The 17,622-nt window shown below is 34.3% G+C and overlaps 1 protein-coding gene across 2 annotated transcripts in view; it reads left to right on the top strand.

Annotated features, from left to right (window-relative positions):
• Positions 1–17,622, top strand: part of LOC106643289 (growth arrest-specific protein 2) — a 91,214-nt gene that overhangs the window by 37,875 nt on the left and 35,717 nt on the right. For both annotated transcript variants that reach the window (XM_014358375.2, XM_014358374.2), the window contains exon 2: positions 3,011–3,293. In XM_014358375.2, the coding sequence (XP_014213861.2) occupies positions 3,077–3,293 (217 nt within the window). In that variant the 5' untranslated portion in view covers positions 3,011–3,076. The remainder of the gene's footprint in view (positions 1–3,010; positions 3,294–17,622) is intronic.

The raw sequence follows: 17,622 nt of genomic DNA, 5'->3' as shown, positions 1-17,622 counted from the left end.
ATCATATGAATACTTGGGTTAAGGACGAATTTCAGGCATGTACCATGTAAGTTTGTCGAAACTTTGTATGCCTGCATCTGAATTTAACTTGTGCCTACATAACTTCAATAATTATAGTCATACCTCATAATAATAGTTGTTTTCTTCGATTACACTTGGAATCAAAAAATTGCCATATTATTTGCTTTCAACGCTTTGTAACGAGATGTTTGATACACCGACACATATATTGGATAGATGTATTGAATAGATTGGATTCAATCTTAAAAAAAAAAAAAAAAAAAAATCTACACGGGCTTTTAGATGTAATGTTAGTTAGTTTTTGATATGACAGTGTTGAATTCTTTGCAACACAATGCATTATGTAGAATTGAATAAAAATAAAAATTATGTACGAATCCTTAGAAACTAATAAAATAAACAGCATTCAATAATAATAGTTTTTTACTAGAGTATTCGTTAATTTTATTTTATTGTGTCATTGTGTGCAATAAAATTTTAAGGTATCTTAATATCTGTACTAATGATAATTTTTACTTCACTTTTAATTGTTTTGAAAGGTTCTGAAGCTACCAGCACAAACGAAGAATAAATAGAAAATTTATTTCGCTCGATGAAGCAAGTTACTCTTACGACATTCGTTATTGACAAAGCTCGCCCCGGTTTGTCTAGTCCTCGATGAAAATCGGGTGTTTTCCACATCCAAGTGCAGGATGTTGTATCCACCAATACAAAATATTAGTTACCAAAAGCCTGTGAGATACTTGAAAAAAGTAGCTTAAACTCATTCGATGGCACAAAACAAATATCTCGTCTGTCGTCTTGTGCATGAAATAAAATCAAACGACTGGTTGGAAAAACAGTGGCCACAAATCATGCGCATCAGTAAACAGAGAACTCGAAAGTTGCCGCTATTCCCCAATACGTGTTATACGCCTACGAGCGTCAACACGAAATCCAAGTCGTAAGAAGATCACGGCGTGCATAGCGGGTTTGTATTGTCATGGCCGCCTTTGATTTTCGACGATTCACTGTCGATCGGATGATGTCTCTGTTATTCCCTTGTCTTCCTGGAGCACAACAAAAGACTAATCCGCCCACTCGCTTGTACATGAATAGATAAGACATGTGTTGCTGTTGTTTTTTTTTTTTTTTTTTTTTTTTTTTAATTTTCCGCTCGACTGAGTGGAGAATTTGTTAAGCGTAGCTTTTTTTCTTTACTGGGTAGGTGACGTTTATTGATAACTTTCTCTTAAACTTTTTTTCACTTTTTTTCTGATGTTACGTCTATTTTGTCAGTACTCAATTAAAAATACTTTGTAATACCCAAACTTTATTATTATTTCTCTTTGCTCGGTAAAATTGGTCCACGAAATGCTTAGATATTACCAAGTTTCTACAAACATAAATACAAGCTCACACGAGAGTTGTTTTATTTATATCCTAATACGTTTCTTCATAGGGAGTTTCTTTGTGTTTCACATTTTTGAACCTAAAATATTCTGGAATGGAGATAAAAAGGTACAAAGTCAACTTTTTCGAAGTAAATTTCTAAAAATTGTTCATAAAATTGATTAAAAAACAAAGACAAGACGGCAAAACTTGAATTTTTTTTCCAGAGGTAATGAGAATTGTAAAAGAAAACATAATGCATGTTCCACACACACGCACATAGACAAACATTTTTGTCGGGAAAATGTATTTCAATTTCAATGTTTGTATAGCATATTACGTATATGACAATGCTTTCACTATAAAGATACAAAAGTACATTTACATTGCAACGTTCCTACTTGCAACTAAAAGTATATAATGTTGCTACTTCTTGTCATATTTATTTAGTTTCTTACAGTTAACTCAGACTACTCAATTTTTTTTACTCATTTGGTTTTAGGATACAAAATTATACAAACTTTTTAATATCTCAGATAAATTGTTCTCACAGCGAGGTATTTTAACCAAAAACGCCGGTGTCTGAATAAATATTAATTACGATTGTCAAAATTAAGTTAAAAACCCCTTGTTTGAAAAAAAAAGTAATTGAGGTTTGAAAAACACGCTACATCGATCAACTGTCTTTTATAAAAGTATCTACTCCACTTTGTACACCAATGATCGACGAAAACGAGAATAAAAGCATAGACACATGGTGTATAATTTCAATTAAGTGCTTCGAAGTTGTCCAATCTGTGGGACACTAAGTTTCGAAATTTCAGTCATCAATTTAATAGCCGAGATTGAAAGCGCAATTTTCACCCATCCAACATTTTGTCGAATAGACACCCATCAATTCCAACACGAAAGCACGATCAACTCGAGGAGGTGTGAAAGTTGCGTCTAATTGGCATGTCGAACGGTCAGCAGGTGTACAAAAAGTATAATCCAATATTTAACCCACTAAGCTAATGTACGTATTATGCATATGCGATTCGATCGAGTATCTCGAACGAATTCGTACTTTAACGCATTGGTCAAGAGTACCATACTTTCACGAAGAATTTTTCAATCCTCCATTCGCAATGCTGTACCTCACTCGTCAGTATTATTTTTCGAACTCGCCAAAGAAATCCAAGAAACATCGCGCAAAAGCAAAAAAAGGACACCGAAACCGGAGGAATCGGAAAAACGGGACTTTGCACGGCTTTCACCCTTTCGCGTCTTATCCACCGTTTGGCGCTGAAAAAAAAAAAAAAAAAAAAAAAAAAAAGAAACCCGTCGCGCAGAGGACGTACACGTAAAATCTGAAAACCTTCAACACTCCCGAGAAATAAGCGGCGGCGTCAATCGTCAACAAAACACGTTGCCCGAGAGTGCCACTTCTCTCTTACACTTCCTTGGACGCGTACAGCTGGGCATTAACATGCGACGGCCAGCCTTGCTTTCTCCCGCGAGCGCACTCCTTGCACGGAAATAGCGAGCGCATAATATATCATAACTGATAATGTATATACGGCTGTGCGTCCATACGTGAGATCTCTAATCGAGCGTCTCCTATGTTTTTTTTTTCCAGGTGACGCCCTGCAGGCTCACAAGACGTCGTATACAGTATAGGAGGTAAGCGGAGCAGTGGGGCAGCATGTCGTACGCGAACCGCTTCCCGCCGAGCAAGACCACGCGCTTCCGCAGCAGCTGGGGCCCGTCCTCGGTGTCCGTTTTCCAGAGGGCCGACGTGCCCAGGTCCTCGCTCGAGGACGACGACTACGCGGACTACCACGAGCGGCTGCACTCGGCCCAGAGCCGGCAGCTCATACCGCTCCAGGAGGACCTGGCCGACTGGATCAACAAGACAATTAGTGAGTTACTGTTTTTTCTCTCTCTCTCTCTCTCTCTCTCTTCCATGCATGGGCTTGGGTGCGAGGTTTTTCTTGCGTAACAAACGCTTCCTACACTGTTCTAAATCTGATGTTCAATTTCAAGCAGCAGAATTATGTGTTACATTGAACAGGTTACACTGAGAGGAAAATATAATAAAAATTACTGGGCTGGAATGGTAACCTGCTGGTACTGTTCGGTCGTCTAGAGACTTTTTACTATTGGAACAATAATTTTTAGTGTTTAGAACAGTAGCTTTTTTTGTAAGTATAGTGATTTTTACTGTTTGTACAATAGAAATTACTGTCCACAATGGGTAAAAATTGGGTTGGCCAAAGTAAAAAGTCCCTAGACGCCGGAATGGCACCAGATTACCATTCCAGCACAATAGTTTTCGAGATAGTTTTTATTATATTTTTCTCTCAGAGTACATGCGGCTTGTTTTAGTTAGTATTTCAAACAAATGTCATGTTAAACGTGCACAAATCTTGTGTATTTTAACCTTATACGGAATATTGGCATACACTAATTGTGTGTATTGATAAATATTGTTTAAGTAAAATGATGCACAATTTTACGTCATTTTCACATTTACTTTGTGTAATTTAGTAAATAACATGAATTTTTTAACTGTGTACCTTTTTTTCTACTTGCGTTCTCATTTTCATCCTTACCAGAAAATTGTTATTTTTTTTAAACGGAAAGAGTATTATAAATTATATTTTAAATTACTTTTGATTAATAACCACCCGAATCTTTTATCATTTTTTTTTTTGCAATACTTATGGGTATGGAAATCTACGACATTCTTTTCTTTCGTGCTTTAAACCGACGTTTGAGGATTGATTCGTGCAAATAAGAAAAATAATGATGAACGATAAAAATTACTGTTCTAGAACTACTAAAGTTACATAGAAGTAAAATTGCAAAATGGTGTATTGTTTAAATTACAACTTGGAGCAGTAAAAATCAGTGCGTATTAAAAACAAAAATTACGATACTGCACTTAAAAAAATAGTTTCGTATTTTACGAACATTTAACGAGTTTATGGCTTCAAAACAGTAATTTTTTGTTCTCGTGTCTCTTAACGTCAGTGCACCTGTAGATTACGTTATTTAAAAATCGTTATCTCAGTTGCGATTACGTATCATTTGAAACATATGTCTAACTAGGTAAAATACATGAATTATTAGAGTAATTGGTCTTTTTAACATTGAATATGCCTTTTTTTTATTTGAAATTCAAGTAGCCACTCGCCGACTTGTTTACCTGCCCAGTAAAAAAAGTGAGTCACATTCTGTCTGCCAGGCATTTACTTGCTCTCGGGTGCGAATAAAAATTTTTTTCTGGTGATCATTTTTACTCCATTATTATTTCAAACCAAAAAGCAATACAAAGTTTCGACAGCACAATAAAATGTAGAGGGGTCTTTACAATCGATTAGCACAAAAAAAAACTCAATTTCGACAAAAAATGTCACTTTTCCGTGGGATGGCCGTAGCGTGTTCGTGATGCATGTCGAGCATCGATTACAAAAATTGTCAAAGCAGCATTCGGAGATAACAACTTCTGCCGCAGACACGAGTGAAGGCTTCGTGACCCGAACGTAAGACGATTTCTCCGCATGAAACGTAACGACCAACGCTGTAGGTATACCCACACAACAACCAAGTGCACGTCTAGAAATTGCTATTCTTGATTTACGAGCCACACCGTAGGGATAGAGCGCCCTATTTGCCAAAATTATCTGGTTCTTGGTTTACCCCTGCCCGTACACGTATACATGTATACATGGATTGCCCGCAGCGCATCCTTCGTCAAACAACACTGCCTCCCATACGACCGTGTCTGGCCGCTGACCTCTCGCAGACGTATTTTCGGGAAGCGCCGATCGATAGCTCTACGTGCGTTCGAGATGAGCGAGTCGAACGGATGAACCCCGGTGTTTTATAATTGTACGAGCTGTTGGAAAAACTCATCATCGATGTTGCAGTGAATGATTTTACAATTCATAGGTATACTGAGGTACAATTGCGTTATTCAAGTTTCTATTTCTTAGTTGTGACAATAATATCTGTCTTTTTATCGGCTACAATTATTATACCAACTCTGGCTACGGAAAGTGTTATTCCATCCCTAAACGCATCGTTTGATTTCTTGTGACTGCTTTATCTGATGGTAGTATAGGTGTAGAATTAGGTTATTTATGTAGAAAAAAAACTTATCAACACTGTTGTAGTGCATTTTTTGTAAATAATGATGTAAAATATCTTTTACTTGATCAACTTTTTCTAACTGTAAATGTATTTGCTTCGCGGAAGTCCTTGCAAGGATTGGGACAATGAGCTTGTAATAATAAAATGTACTAGCTTGTTCTATTATTTTAAACTTAGTACAAATTATTATTAAAAAGAGCAAAAACATGCATGCTAATAGAAAAGTGCTCTACACTGTAAGTCCAAGCGTGTTAAAGAACTCGTTTGAGGTGGCTTCAGCGATTTTTATCGGATTGATCAAAACCTCTGAAATTCTGGAATTATGTAAATAAAGTATGCCAAATTCATTTGCGATAAGAAAATACTGGGGTCAATGACTTAATTTTTTCGCAAATTGCTACTGAAAATTCACCAATTTAACACCTACTCTTATGGACAGTGGTCACAAAATTGACTATATCTTCAGAAATCTTTGATTAACCTAAAAAATTTTAAATAGATCTTTTGTGTTTTTTACAAAGAATCTATTAAATTCTTAAAAATATAGGGTCAACGACTTAACTTAAGAGAAAATCAGTATAGGAAAGTATTAAATATTAATCTGGCTTGCCTCGCAACATCTCCCAATTTTCACAACTATAATTTCACGGCACTTTCCTGGTAATCTATTGATCTTGTCCTGTGGTTTTATCGAGTTAATTATATTTATTGAAAAATTTACCGTCAAAAAGTATTGATTTTTTAGGGGCCCTTATGGCACACTACCCTAGGTACAATACCAACCGCCCAAACCACCTTAAAGTGTGTAGTTACAATTTTTGTTTTTTATAAGATACATCGCGGTGACATAAATAAGAATTTTAAGAACAATTAAATCTATGGTACACCTGGTGTGGTTAATCAGTCCTATTAAACTGGACACTTTTGATAGGGAAAAATCAATGTAGAGGTGTGGAGTGAAAAAAATAAACTGTTACAGATTTCACTCATCCACAAGTGCGTAAAAGCTGTAACAAAAATGCTTTACTTTCTACAACCTTCTCATGTCAATTATTGAAAAAAAAAAAAAAAAAAAAAATAGTTAAATATTACAGGTGGAATAGTTAACGAACCATCAATTTGGTTGTTTTAAAAAAATTTATCAAGACTATTATAATGCATTTTATAGAAAGCACACTTGGATTTTACAGTGTAATCAGCGATCGTTAGCTGGTTAACTTTGTTACACATGCAAGTATGGAAATACGAAATTCAGGTAGTAGGGATAAGGTTAGTTTTTGGAACTAATGTCAGATAAAGAAAGAATAAGGGTGAAGAAAGAGATCTTTGTTTTGATTTGAGTGTCGGTCTATTAATGGCTGATTGGAGAGTATAAGTCCAACCAGAATATTTTTCATTATTTTATCTTGTTAATTTTTAGAAATGTATTGTGTGTTTTGTGTACAAATGGACGAATCGTGTTGAACCAATTTTTAACCCATTGAAAAATAAAGGAGTATTCATTCCAAAGTATAATAAATGGCCCCCTTTATTCAGAGTTGTATTTACCCCCTTTCAGCCCGTATAGTAGAGCCCCATGTTTTTCATTTTGCTTCATCAAGGGCAAGACTGAATTTGAATGTAAGTGATTTACGGTCTTAAAAGCCTTTGTACATGATGATTTGTGTACCAAATTAACTGTATAAGTTATGGTATTGTCACCATCACGAATTACTCTCCCTTCAATTTTACATTTGTTACAAAAATTTCATATTTTTTAAAAACTGTTCATAATTTATTCTGTAGTGGCATTAAAATTTTTTGGTTGATTCAAAATGATTTTTGTCTGGTTTAAAGCGTTGAGATGTCTCTGTAAATGTTCAATACAAAAAACAAATTATTTTTTTTAGATCTATAACTAGTGTATTTCTCACTTTGTTGTACAACGTAAACTTCATTTTTGTATGGACAAAAATAATTTTTTCACTATTTTTATTACTATCATTAAAAATCTAAAGCATATTATATTCGACTTTTTAATAAGAAAAACTAACCATACGAAAAATGTATGTTTTAAGGATTTCAACTTTTATTTGTTTAATGGATTTTTCTTTCCTTGTAACTCAGCCGTCAAAATTTTGGGAATTGTATTTCTTGCGACAAAATGCCTGCAAACTATCATATAGAATTTCAGTGAAAAAACCGAGTTATTTTACCAAATTGTGAGGCTTAACCAAAAATTACTCAAGTTAATGTAGAAATACGAGCATGTTTGTTCGTAAAAAGTTAGTTCCAGAATGCAAAAAAGAGTATTTTTCAAAACAAAAGCACACATTTGACATCATACCAATAAGAATATTGAAGCGATTTCCTTAGCCTCGTGGAACAAATCTGTGGTTAGAAAGAGATACAAGTTAATGCTGACAATTGCTTAAACACATTTTTTTCTTACACTGTAAATCCACTTTTATTTCATAGAGACTTATATCAAACAATTTGGTAAGAGCCATGATGACAATAACGAGAGTTTGACTACAGTTTTTTGTTGTTAATTAACATAAAAATTACATTTAAGAAAATCATGGAAACAAAAGTCAAACAAGTGTTTACGTTACCATGAAGTTTTTTTAAAATTTAATAAATATCAATTTGAATTTGTAGGTTCAACAACTTTTAGGATTGTGTGATCTAAAAAAAGGGAATCGTTTGATTTTTTGAAATAATCAAAAGCATGTAATGCGTTAAAATTACGCGTAACGTCACATCAGGGTGTGAACATTTTCTACGGAAGTGACGCTACAAACTTTTAAAAAACTTTGACAAACTCGGCCTCTGTAACTTTTTCATGTAAAAGAAAAAAAGAAAAAAAAGTGTGTCCAACGTTTTTCGATGATTTATTCGATACACTAATAGGTAAGGTTTGGTGTTGCAAGGGAAATGACATTTTTCGCAATGTTTACCTAATCAATCGATCGTGTAATAGAAAATTGAGATTTAGCACCATTGAAATTTTGTGTTACACGGCTAACAACGTTGACGTCCTTTACGAGAATCGCAGGAGCGTAAGTAACCCGGCACTTGCGATAAAACAGAAAGAAACTTTGCCCCTAGAAAAAAAATGCTTGCTCGCCAGACGTAGGTATGCCAAAACAAAAAATCAGACCCACAACATAACTGGCGCATCCGCGAAACAAACTCGGTGACAAAAAAAGCACTCCCGATGAGCGAGTGGAAGAAACCCGCGTCCTCCCTCGCCCCCGTATCCGATGATCAATCGGGCATTAAGCAGCGTCCATATCGCGGATGAGCCCCGCACTCTACAAACAACTCGCTCACGTGTAATAACGTTGGATGGCTGCCGCAAAAGAGAAGGCATCTCTCGTTCATGCGTCCATACGAGAGCCTAGTGGCTCTTTCTTTAACCCTTTTTTTCCCCACGTACACGCAAAGGGCTCGCCCTCCTATGCCTCGTTTTATTTCGTATGGTACATGTTCTCGCAAAGTCCTAGTGTTGCACATGTATACGTGGGGGCCTTTATTCAGTCGATATATCCATACATAAATGAATGTGCATGCACACGTGTAGGCATACATACGTGCTCTCCATTGAGGGCTTACATAGCTATGGCTCTATCACTTTCACTACTCCCGCATTCGCTCGAGCATATTATGTATAAACGCGAGCATCCGTTCCCTGTAACTAACTTCCTCTCTCTGCAGTTCGTTTCGTACATTTCTTCTCTTTTGCCCTTTACATTTACCCTCTACTGTAAAGTGACGCGACGGTTGTTTATCATCTTCAAGATTAGATGTCGTCGATTCGTTGATTCATGAGTCGATTTTAAGAAATTGTCATTCGATTTTGGGGGAATTTTTTCATCGTGTTCGTTAAGTATTTTCTACAGTTTGATTTTTTCTTATGCGTACGTGTATGTGTACCGAGGTTTTTTTAACTTTTACTTAAACTGTTCACGTTTCCCCTCGTATTTTTATCGAGATTTTTGTTAAATTGAAAACGCCCACTTAATATTTTTATAGTTTTCTAAAAATTTTTTACAAAAACACTATTAGACACTATTTCTTGAATTATAAAAATCTATTCAATACTAATAACTTGTATGACAATCATTTTACACGAGCGAATGAATATATGAATTGCACATAAATGTACACGGATGTTTTTTGTGATTTCTTTCGCACACGCAAGTACAATTATGTAATTGTTTTTATTAAATTCCCAATGAGTAAAATATTCTTTGTTGATTATAAAAACCCCGTATTAACTCGACATGATTGATAAACTATTTTAATGTCATTGTTGTTTTTATTATCTCAAAACAATCAAAGATGAAACGTTCAAAAAAAAGAAAAAATTAAGTATAGATACAATGAAATTCCGTTGCAATAAAAATTTACATCAAAACGTGATTATCTATAAATACCATGAGCGCACGAAAAATCAATAGGATGTAGGTACTGATAACGTAAAAATCATTTACCATTTGAGTTGAGTTGATTAGCAAACTGCCATGCAACGTTCGAGACAGTTGTGTGACGCTGATTTTTCAAATCCATGAAAAATTTGGACCCCAGCTTTATTGCACTCAAAGACCATGTACTATGATTGATTTTACTACATCACAAGAACTTATTATTTTGGTGTACGTATGAGCTATTTTATCATTATCATTCGTAAAGCCACTCAGATAAGTAGCTGATGGTATGAAATTTGATAAAAAATATCAACTGGTATAAACATGGAAGCGTGTAAAAACCAGTTTAATGACCCTTTAGCTTCTGGGCATCAATGTCGCTTATGCTGTGACGATCTCAAACAAAGGTTTCATTGAAACATCCCTCCCGCACAGTGGAAATAGAGGCTCACGCACTCGCAAGACTTGCTATACGAGTCGCTTCCTCGTTAGCTCCCCTCTTAACATCTTCAAAATTATCTTCTCAAACGCCAGCCGCTCGTGCGAATCAATACTCCGTACCTTCCCCCGCGGCGGCCTATGCACCATGTCCGCTTCCCTTCCTCGTGACGTTTCTCTTCTTTGCACTCCCGTGACGACTGTCCCTCTTTCGTCATATCCACGCTCCTTCCCCGTCAAATCCCATGCAGCAGAGTACATAGAATCACCGAATCGGCGATGTAAAACTCCCAGAGCTGACACGGCGGAAGAGTCGCGCACGAGCGTCTCGATTACGTGCGCGTCCAAATTCGCCGTTTCCCCGGCACGAGCCGCTCGTGACTCTCTTTTTTCCCCCGGTCTCGCTGTGCAGCTTGGGAATCGACGTGGTCATCATCCCCCTCGGGTGTATACGTGCACGTCTACCCGGTGAAAGTTTATTTCCAATGCAAAAGCCCCCGCTCGCGGCCCTCTTCTAATTTAATCCGGGGCCTAATTGGGGCCCCGCTTGCTTGGTTGCCCGGCCGGCTTTGGAGAAACTTATTGGCTTTCGCGTGCTCGCCGATCTTCGCTGGTTTATCTGCGCACGAGCCGAGTGAGCTTTTGCGTGGCTTTTTTTTCGTTTTTCACTATACGTCAGTGCACTGCAGTTTGGAATGTGCTTCTCAAACCCGACGTGCCGAGCGGGTCGTGTGTACCGAAATCTGTTGGAATTGGTTGGGGGGCTAAGAAGATATAGCTGATCAAGCGTCAGAGCTTCGCAGTTGGTTTCGAATTCGGGAGGTAGAGGAGAGTCGAAAGGAAAGCAGTTCTCAGTTGTTACAATTTTATTTCTCAAGAAAAACATATTATTCCAGCTGTCTATAGCCCATTTTTTTTTTTTTTTAGGAATCTTACATGTATTGAAATATCACGGGTTTCAAATATTTTTAGTTGGAATGTTTCTTTTACACATGGTCTAGTTGGCCCTTAACCGTAATTTTGTAAAAATTTGACTTTAAATTCTATTAAAATGGTCAAGTTGAAGAGTTAGTCGGTTCTCATAAGAACTCATGCAAAGTTAACGATATTTGTATCATTAATTTTTCTTTCCAGAAAAACCCCGGGTTTTTAAACCTTGTATGAATATTTTTTATGTATTTTTGACTTTTTGTTAAAAATTGACGGCTAATTCCATAAAGTAGTCAAGTCAACCTTTTTAGTAAAATAAGTTGACAATGTACAAGTAACAATGTTAATCCTCTAAAAAGAAACAAGGGGACAAAAAACTGTAATGTTAAACTAAATTATACGTTATTTATAGTTATATTGAGTAGTTTGATAATGCCGTTCATATTATTATACGTCTTTATTAATACTAAAGGTCGCATAATTGATAGCATGGTAATATGGTTATTAATCAATAAGTAATTAAAAATGTGATGACAGTAATTTAAATCGCGCTAAATCCATTTAAAATGGATAGTCCTATTAACTTTTAAAGAGATATTGTCCCTTGACAAAGTTTTTTTATTCTATATTTAATTATTAAGTTGCAGCAAACGTGATATCAAAATTATCCAAATTATCCTCGTAATTAACCGAATAAATTTTTTCTTTGAGGGACAAGCAACATGCAACTAAAAAAATTCGTAAAGTGTCATGATGGTTGTCATGATTTTGACGAGTTTACTTCCACCAGCGTACGTTTAGAAATTTTCTGTCGAAAATTTTCGGATTACGTGTACCCCATCGAGTCATCATTCGATCCAATTCGAAATTTTACTTAAACATTTATACTTCAACGTATATACAATATGAATGGGAGCGGTATTTGGGCAAGCTTCCGTTTTGCGGTTTTGTGGAGGCACGGAACTCCTCCTCTTTTTTTTCATTCGCCCTTCGTTGCAGTTCTTCATGCATACATTTTTCTCTTCCGCTTTCAGCAAGTCTAATGGCCTGCCAACATATACCGTACTTGATTTTTTTTGTACAACAGGGTTCGGCTTTTAGATTAGCTTATACATCTTTCTGCGAAATATAGAATGGTTGGGGGACTTTTTTACGAACCACTTACTTACCATCCAGTTAGTACGACAGTGATGAATGAGAACGAGATTTGGAGTTTTCGTTGGAAAAAAATTGATACCTCGAAATACGTGAATAACCGTTGAAAAATGTTGTGACCATTGTGACGAGGGGCTGTCCACGGGATTCAAAGATTCAAGAAATAATAACAATTCAATTAGGATTTGAATCTTGAATCACAAAAAAAAAATTAAATTTAATTAAATAACCTTTTAAGCAATCAAGCATCGGCGATAAGAAACCCAATAGTTTATCAGTATATTTATTAACAATATCTGCCTTGGTGAGTAAGCAGCGGTAATTAAAAACCCAACTGTTTTTTTGGAATTAAATATTAAAATAATCTTTGAGGCGAGTAAGCATCGGCGATTAGAAACCCAACTGTTTTTCACTAGATTTATTAATAAAATAATCTTTTAAACAAGTAAGCATCGGCGATTATAAAACCCAACTATTTATTTGACAATTAATTAAAAAAATAATCTTTGAGGCGCGTAAGCATCGGCGATTAGAAACCCAACTGTTTTTCACTGGATTAATTAATAACTTTTAAACGAGTAAGCATAGGCGATTAGAAACCCAATTGTTTTTCACTGGATTTATTTATAAAATAATCTTTTAAAAGAGTAAGCATCGGCGATTAGAAACCCAACTGTTTTTCACTAGATTTATTAATAAAATAATCTTTTAAACAAGTAAGCATCGGCGATTAGAAACCCAACTATTTATTTGACAATTAATTGAAAAAAAAATCTTTGAGGCGCGTAAGCATCGGCGATTAGAAACCCAACTGTTTTTCACTGGATTTATTTATAAAATAATCTTTTAAAAGAGTAAGCATCGGCGATTAGAAACCCAACTGTTTTTCACTAGATTTATTAATAAAATAATCTTTTAAACGAGTAAGCATAGGCGATTAGAAACCCAATTGTTTTTCACTGGATTTATTTATAAAATAATCTTTTAAAAGAGTAAGCATCGGCGATTAGAAACCCAACTGTTTTTCACTAGATTTATTAATAAAATAATCTTTTAAACGAGTAAGCATAGGCGATTAGAAACCCAATTGTTTTTCACTGGATTTATTTATAAAATAATCTTTTAAAAGAGTAAGCATCGGCGATAAGAAACCCAACTGTTTTTCTCTAGATTTATTAATAAAATAATCTTTTAAAAGAGTAAGCATCGGCGATTAGAAACCCAACTGTTTTTCTCTAGATTTATTAATAAAATAATCTTTTAAAAGAGTAAGCATCGGCGATTAGAAACCCAACTGTTTTTCACTGGATTAATTAATAAAATAATCTTTTAAACGAGTAAGCATAGGCGATTAGAAACCCAATTGTTTTTCACTGGATTTATTTATAAAATAATCTTTTAAAAGAGTAAGCATCGGCGATAAGAAACCCAACTGTTTTTCTCTAGATTTATTAATAAAATAATCTTTTAAACGAGTAAGCGTCGGCGATTAGAAACCCAATTGTTTTTCACTGGATTTATGAATAAAATAATCTTTTAAAAGAGTAAGCATCGGCAATAAAAAACCTAACTGTTTTTCACTGGATTAATTAATAAAATAATCTTTTAAACGAGTAAGCGTCGGCGATTAGAAACCCAATTGTTTTTCACTGGATTTATGAATAAAATAATCTTTTAAAAGAGTAAGCATCGGCAATAAAAAACCTAACTGTTTTTCACTGGATTAATTAATAAAATAATCTTTTAAACGAGTAAGCATAGGCGATTAGAAACCCAATTGTTTTTCACTGGATTTATTTATAAAATAATCATTTAAACGAGTAAGCATCGTCGATTAGAAACCCAACTAATTATTTGACAATTAATTAAAAAATTAATTTTTGAGGCGAGTGAGCATCGGCGATAAGAAACCCAACTGTTTTTCACTGGATTAATTAATAAAATAATCTTTTATTGATTTAATTATTTAATTTAATTTTATTGATTTAATTATTTTATTGATTTAATTATTCGTGCACTCCGATAGGGTACCTCATTTGATAAACGTCAAACTAAAATTATTTTTCCAACAAATAATAAGATATTGTGTTTAATAAATTAAAACTGCAGTTTCAATTGACAAATATATACTGACAAGCAATTCGTGTTTTTCTGAAAATTGTCCAGTACTGCTCGTAAAAAGATATTCCGTATGGTTATCCTGCCAGTGGAATCGGTATCTATTTCAAGAATGTGTGGAATCTGCAACAAAGTCAAACAGATAGTTTGTATACTCGCTGAAGACTCTATCGCTCGGACAACGAAAAATTTATTCGTGACAAGAAAAGACAATTAGGATTCTTTCATGACAAGCTTATCTCCAGGTATTTACTAATAACACGCATAAATGGGAGAACAAGATAAACAGCATGTCTAGATCTCTATATTACTGTTGTATAACTCTTTCATATTGTAATTATTTATTTGCGTTGAAGTACAGTATTAATTGTATAAATTATACCAATTTAATCAACATTGCATATAAAATATAACTCCAATTCTGTTGAAAATTGTCCAAATTAAATTATTCTTATATTTCAACTACTCGCTGTTACATTTAATCATATTTAAAGGTGTAAAAAATAAAATGCATAATTCCACAACAAGGTCAAACACACATTTATTGATATCGACAATAACTTGTATACTAAAGAATTTCTCGTCAAACAATACATTTCATTATTTTCTACCTCTTTATGATGGTAAAATACCTTGAAGCAACCAACTCGGATTATTTGTCCTTGAAGATCATTTCTGCACTGATCAAAAGCCAGATTAGTTGCCCTTAATCCTTTCTTTTCATCCCAAGTTCCAAAATGACTTTTAATCAATTCTCGATCCCTTGCAATTTCGTAAACTTCGCTAAGCTCTCGAGCATTTATACCCGTAATTTTCTGCACTACGAGAAATAGGCAGTTGAAAGGAATGTAGTTGTTGGAGAAAAATTCATCAGCTTTTGTTTTTTCACTCAAAAAAATCATCCATTGAATGTTGTCCGTTACAAACCACAAGGATATTTCCTAAAAGCGTATCGCACACTCAATTACTGTGATTACAAAAGTAGTATAAAAACGTATACAAATAAATAAAAACTGCTTAGCAAAAACTATCTTCAGATCGTGAAATCTGAAAAATGCTTCTTGTTTCTTTAATCAAGTTCACGACTACAAACATTTTTTATCAAAACAAAACAACCAACATTAACATAATGCTAACTTTAAGAAACTGTTTCATCTCTTCGGAGTCATTCATCAGCACGATCAAGGTATTCTGCAAATCAGGAGTATCAATTTTCATCTAGAAAAAGAAGTATCAGAGAACGTTAGTGGCATATAAATATTTTAATTAATGATCAGTGATTATTACGAAAATAATTAAATAATTCTAGTATGATTGTCTGTCAAATCATGCATGTATTAGATGAACTGAATGCATAAAAATGATGGTTCTTCCTCGAGTATAAATTTTTATGTTTTACCGAAATGTTAAAGTCATATATAATAAATTATAAGGCCATCATCACACGTAACAGCGCAATGTATAAAATATTTTTATGCTTGCAGAGCCCAAAGATTTTTATTCAAGGACTATCTTGTGTACAAATATACAAATAAAGCTGTTTTTCTTCTTATGGACCAAATGATCAAGTATATAATCACTTTCATACGCAGCACAAGACAAACTTGACTTTTTATGCTAATAATTATTTTTACCCCGTCAAATAGTAATGTAATGCGTCTAACTACTTTTATTTTTAAATAAAAGCCACTGTGTACTGATAATGCCTGAAAACGATCTCGGTGATCCTTTTTAAAATGTACAATTAAATAATATTAAATGTTTTGTTCAGAGATTTTTTTAAAGTCAAAAAAATGTATCCAGTTGCTAACTAAAAGTTTTGTTTCATTACCCTTGATTTAAAGACTTCTATCTGATTAAAACATATTTTTACCATCGCCAAATAGATTTTCATGGTATCAATAAGTTTATTAAGCACGTGGTATGGATTGAAAAAAAAAAAATTGAAAAAATTTGGGTGCGCACAACAGCGCTTGAGCCAGGTATTAGCTGACCTGTCATCCCTAGTAGTTGTTATTACAATCTTCTAACACCCTAGTAAGGCTCCTGGCTCAGTTTCCCTATCCTATTTTCTATCTGACCCTACAACCCCTCAATGTGCTGCTTATGATTCTACCTTAGATCTAGGATTAACTCTACCTTATTTCTATTTTTCTTATTCTATCTTACACCTATTTTTTTATTCTACGTTATTTCTAATTATTATTCTAATTATTCTACCTTAAGATCTACTCTTATTGTTCTACCTTACATCTAGTCTTACTACTCTACCTTACATCTACGATTTTTAATTCTACATTAAAATCTATTTGCTTACTGACTAAGGCTTATAGATTAATTAATTTCTACCCAACACCGCTTAAAACTACGTCGAAGGTTGGGTCTCGAACCCGGACCTCCTGGCAACTCAATATCTGATAGCTAAAGCTTTCATACGCATTTAACCACGCAGCTACTGAGCTCTTGCTGCCCGGCTTGTTTAATAGTAAATTTCAATCATTAGTTTGGTATAGATAAAAAAATGCCTGTAAGTGAGATACTTGTGTATGTGTTGATTGCTTGGCGTATCGGTAAGTATATCTATATGCCCGACCAACTTAACTGTAATCGGTTATACAGATATACTGATATCATGCTAGGCCCACATAGTTATCAAATTTCTCGTTGGAGGGCGCCGTTTTTGCAACGCGATTGAGGCCCAGCTGACACATAATGATGTGCAAACGTAGCCGTGGGTGTTTGCTTAAAATAATTACAACGTATCATCTTATAATCAATCAAAAAATTGTAATGTAAAATAATACTAAAAAAACTTTTTGTAAACAAAAATTTATGATAAAAATTTTAATATGTTTCGGTTAAAAACATTGTAAATCTATAAAAAAAATTTAAATATTTTTTTCAGTCAAAAAGTAAAACAGATTTTGAAGGAGCTTCGTATCAATTTATTGACAGCGATTTTTAATAGTTTTCAAATGACTAAAAAAAGTAATAGCTTCCAATTTCATCAGAATGACTTAAAAATTGGTTACAATAACCG

The sequence above is a fragment of the Copidosoma floridanum genome, unplaced genomic scaffold (assembly GCF_036245765.1).
Source record: "Copidosoma floridanum isolate Cflo_tuat_1 unplaced genomic scaffold, Cflo_Japanese_pri ptg000030l, whole genome shotgun sequence".
NCBI classification, from domain to species: domain Eukaryota; kingdom Metazoa; phylum Arthropoda; class Insecta; order Hymenoptera; family Encyrtidae; genus Copidosoma; species Copidosoma floridanum.
The sequence above is the reverse complement of the archived record's forward strand: the minus strand, read 5'-3'. Positions and strand labels throughout refer to the sequence as shown.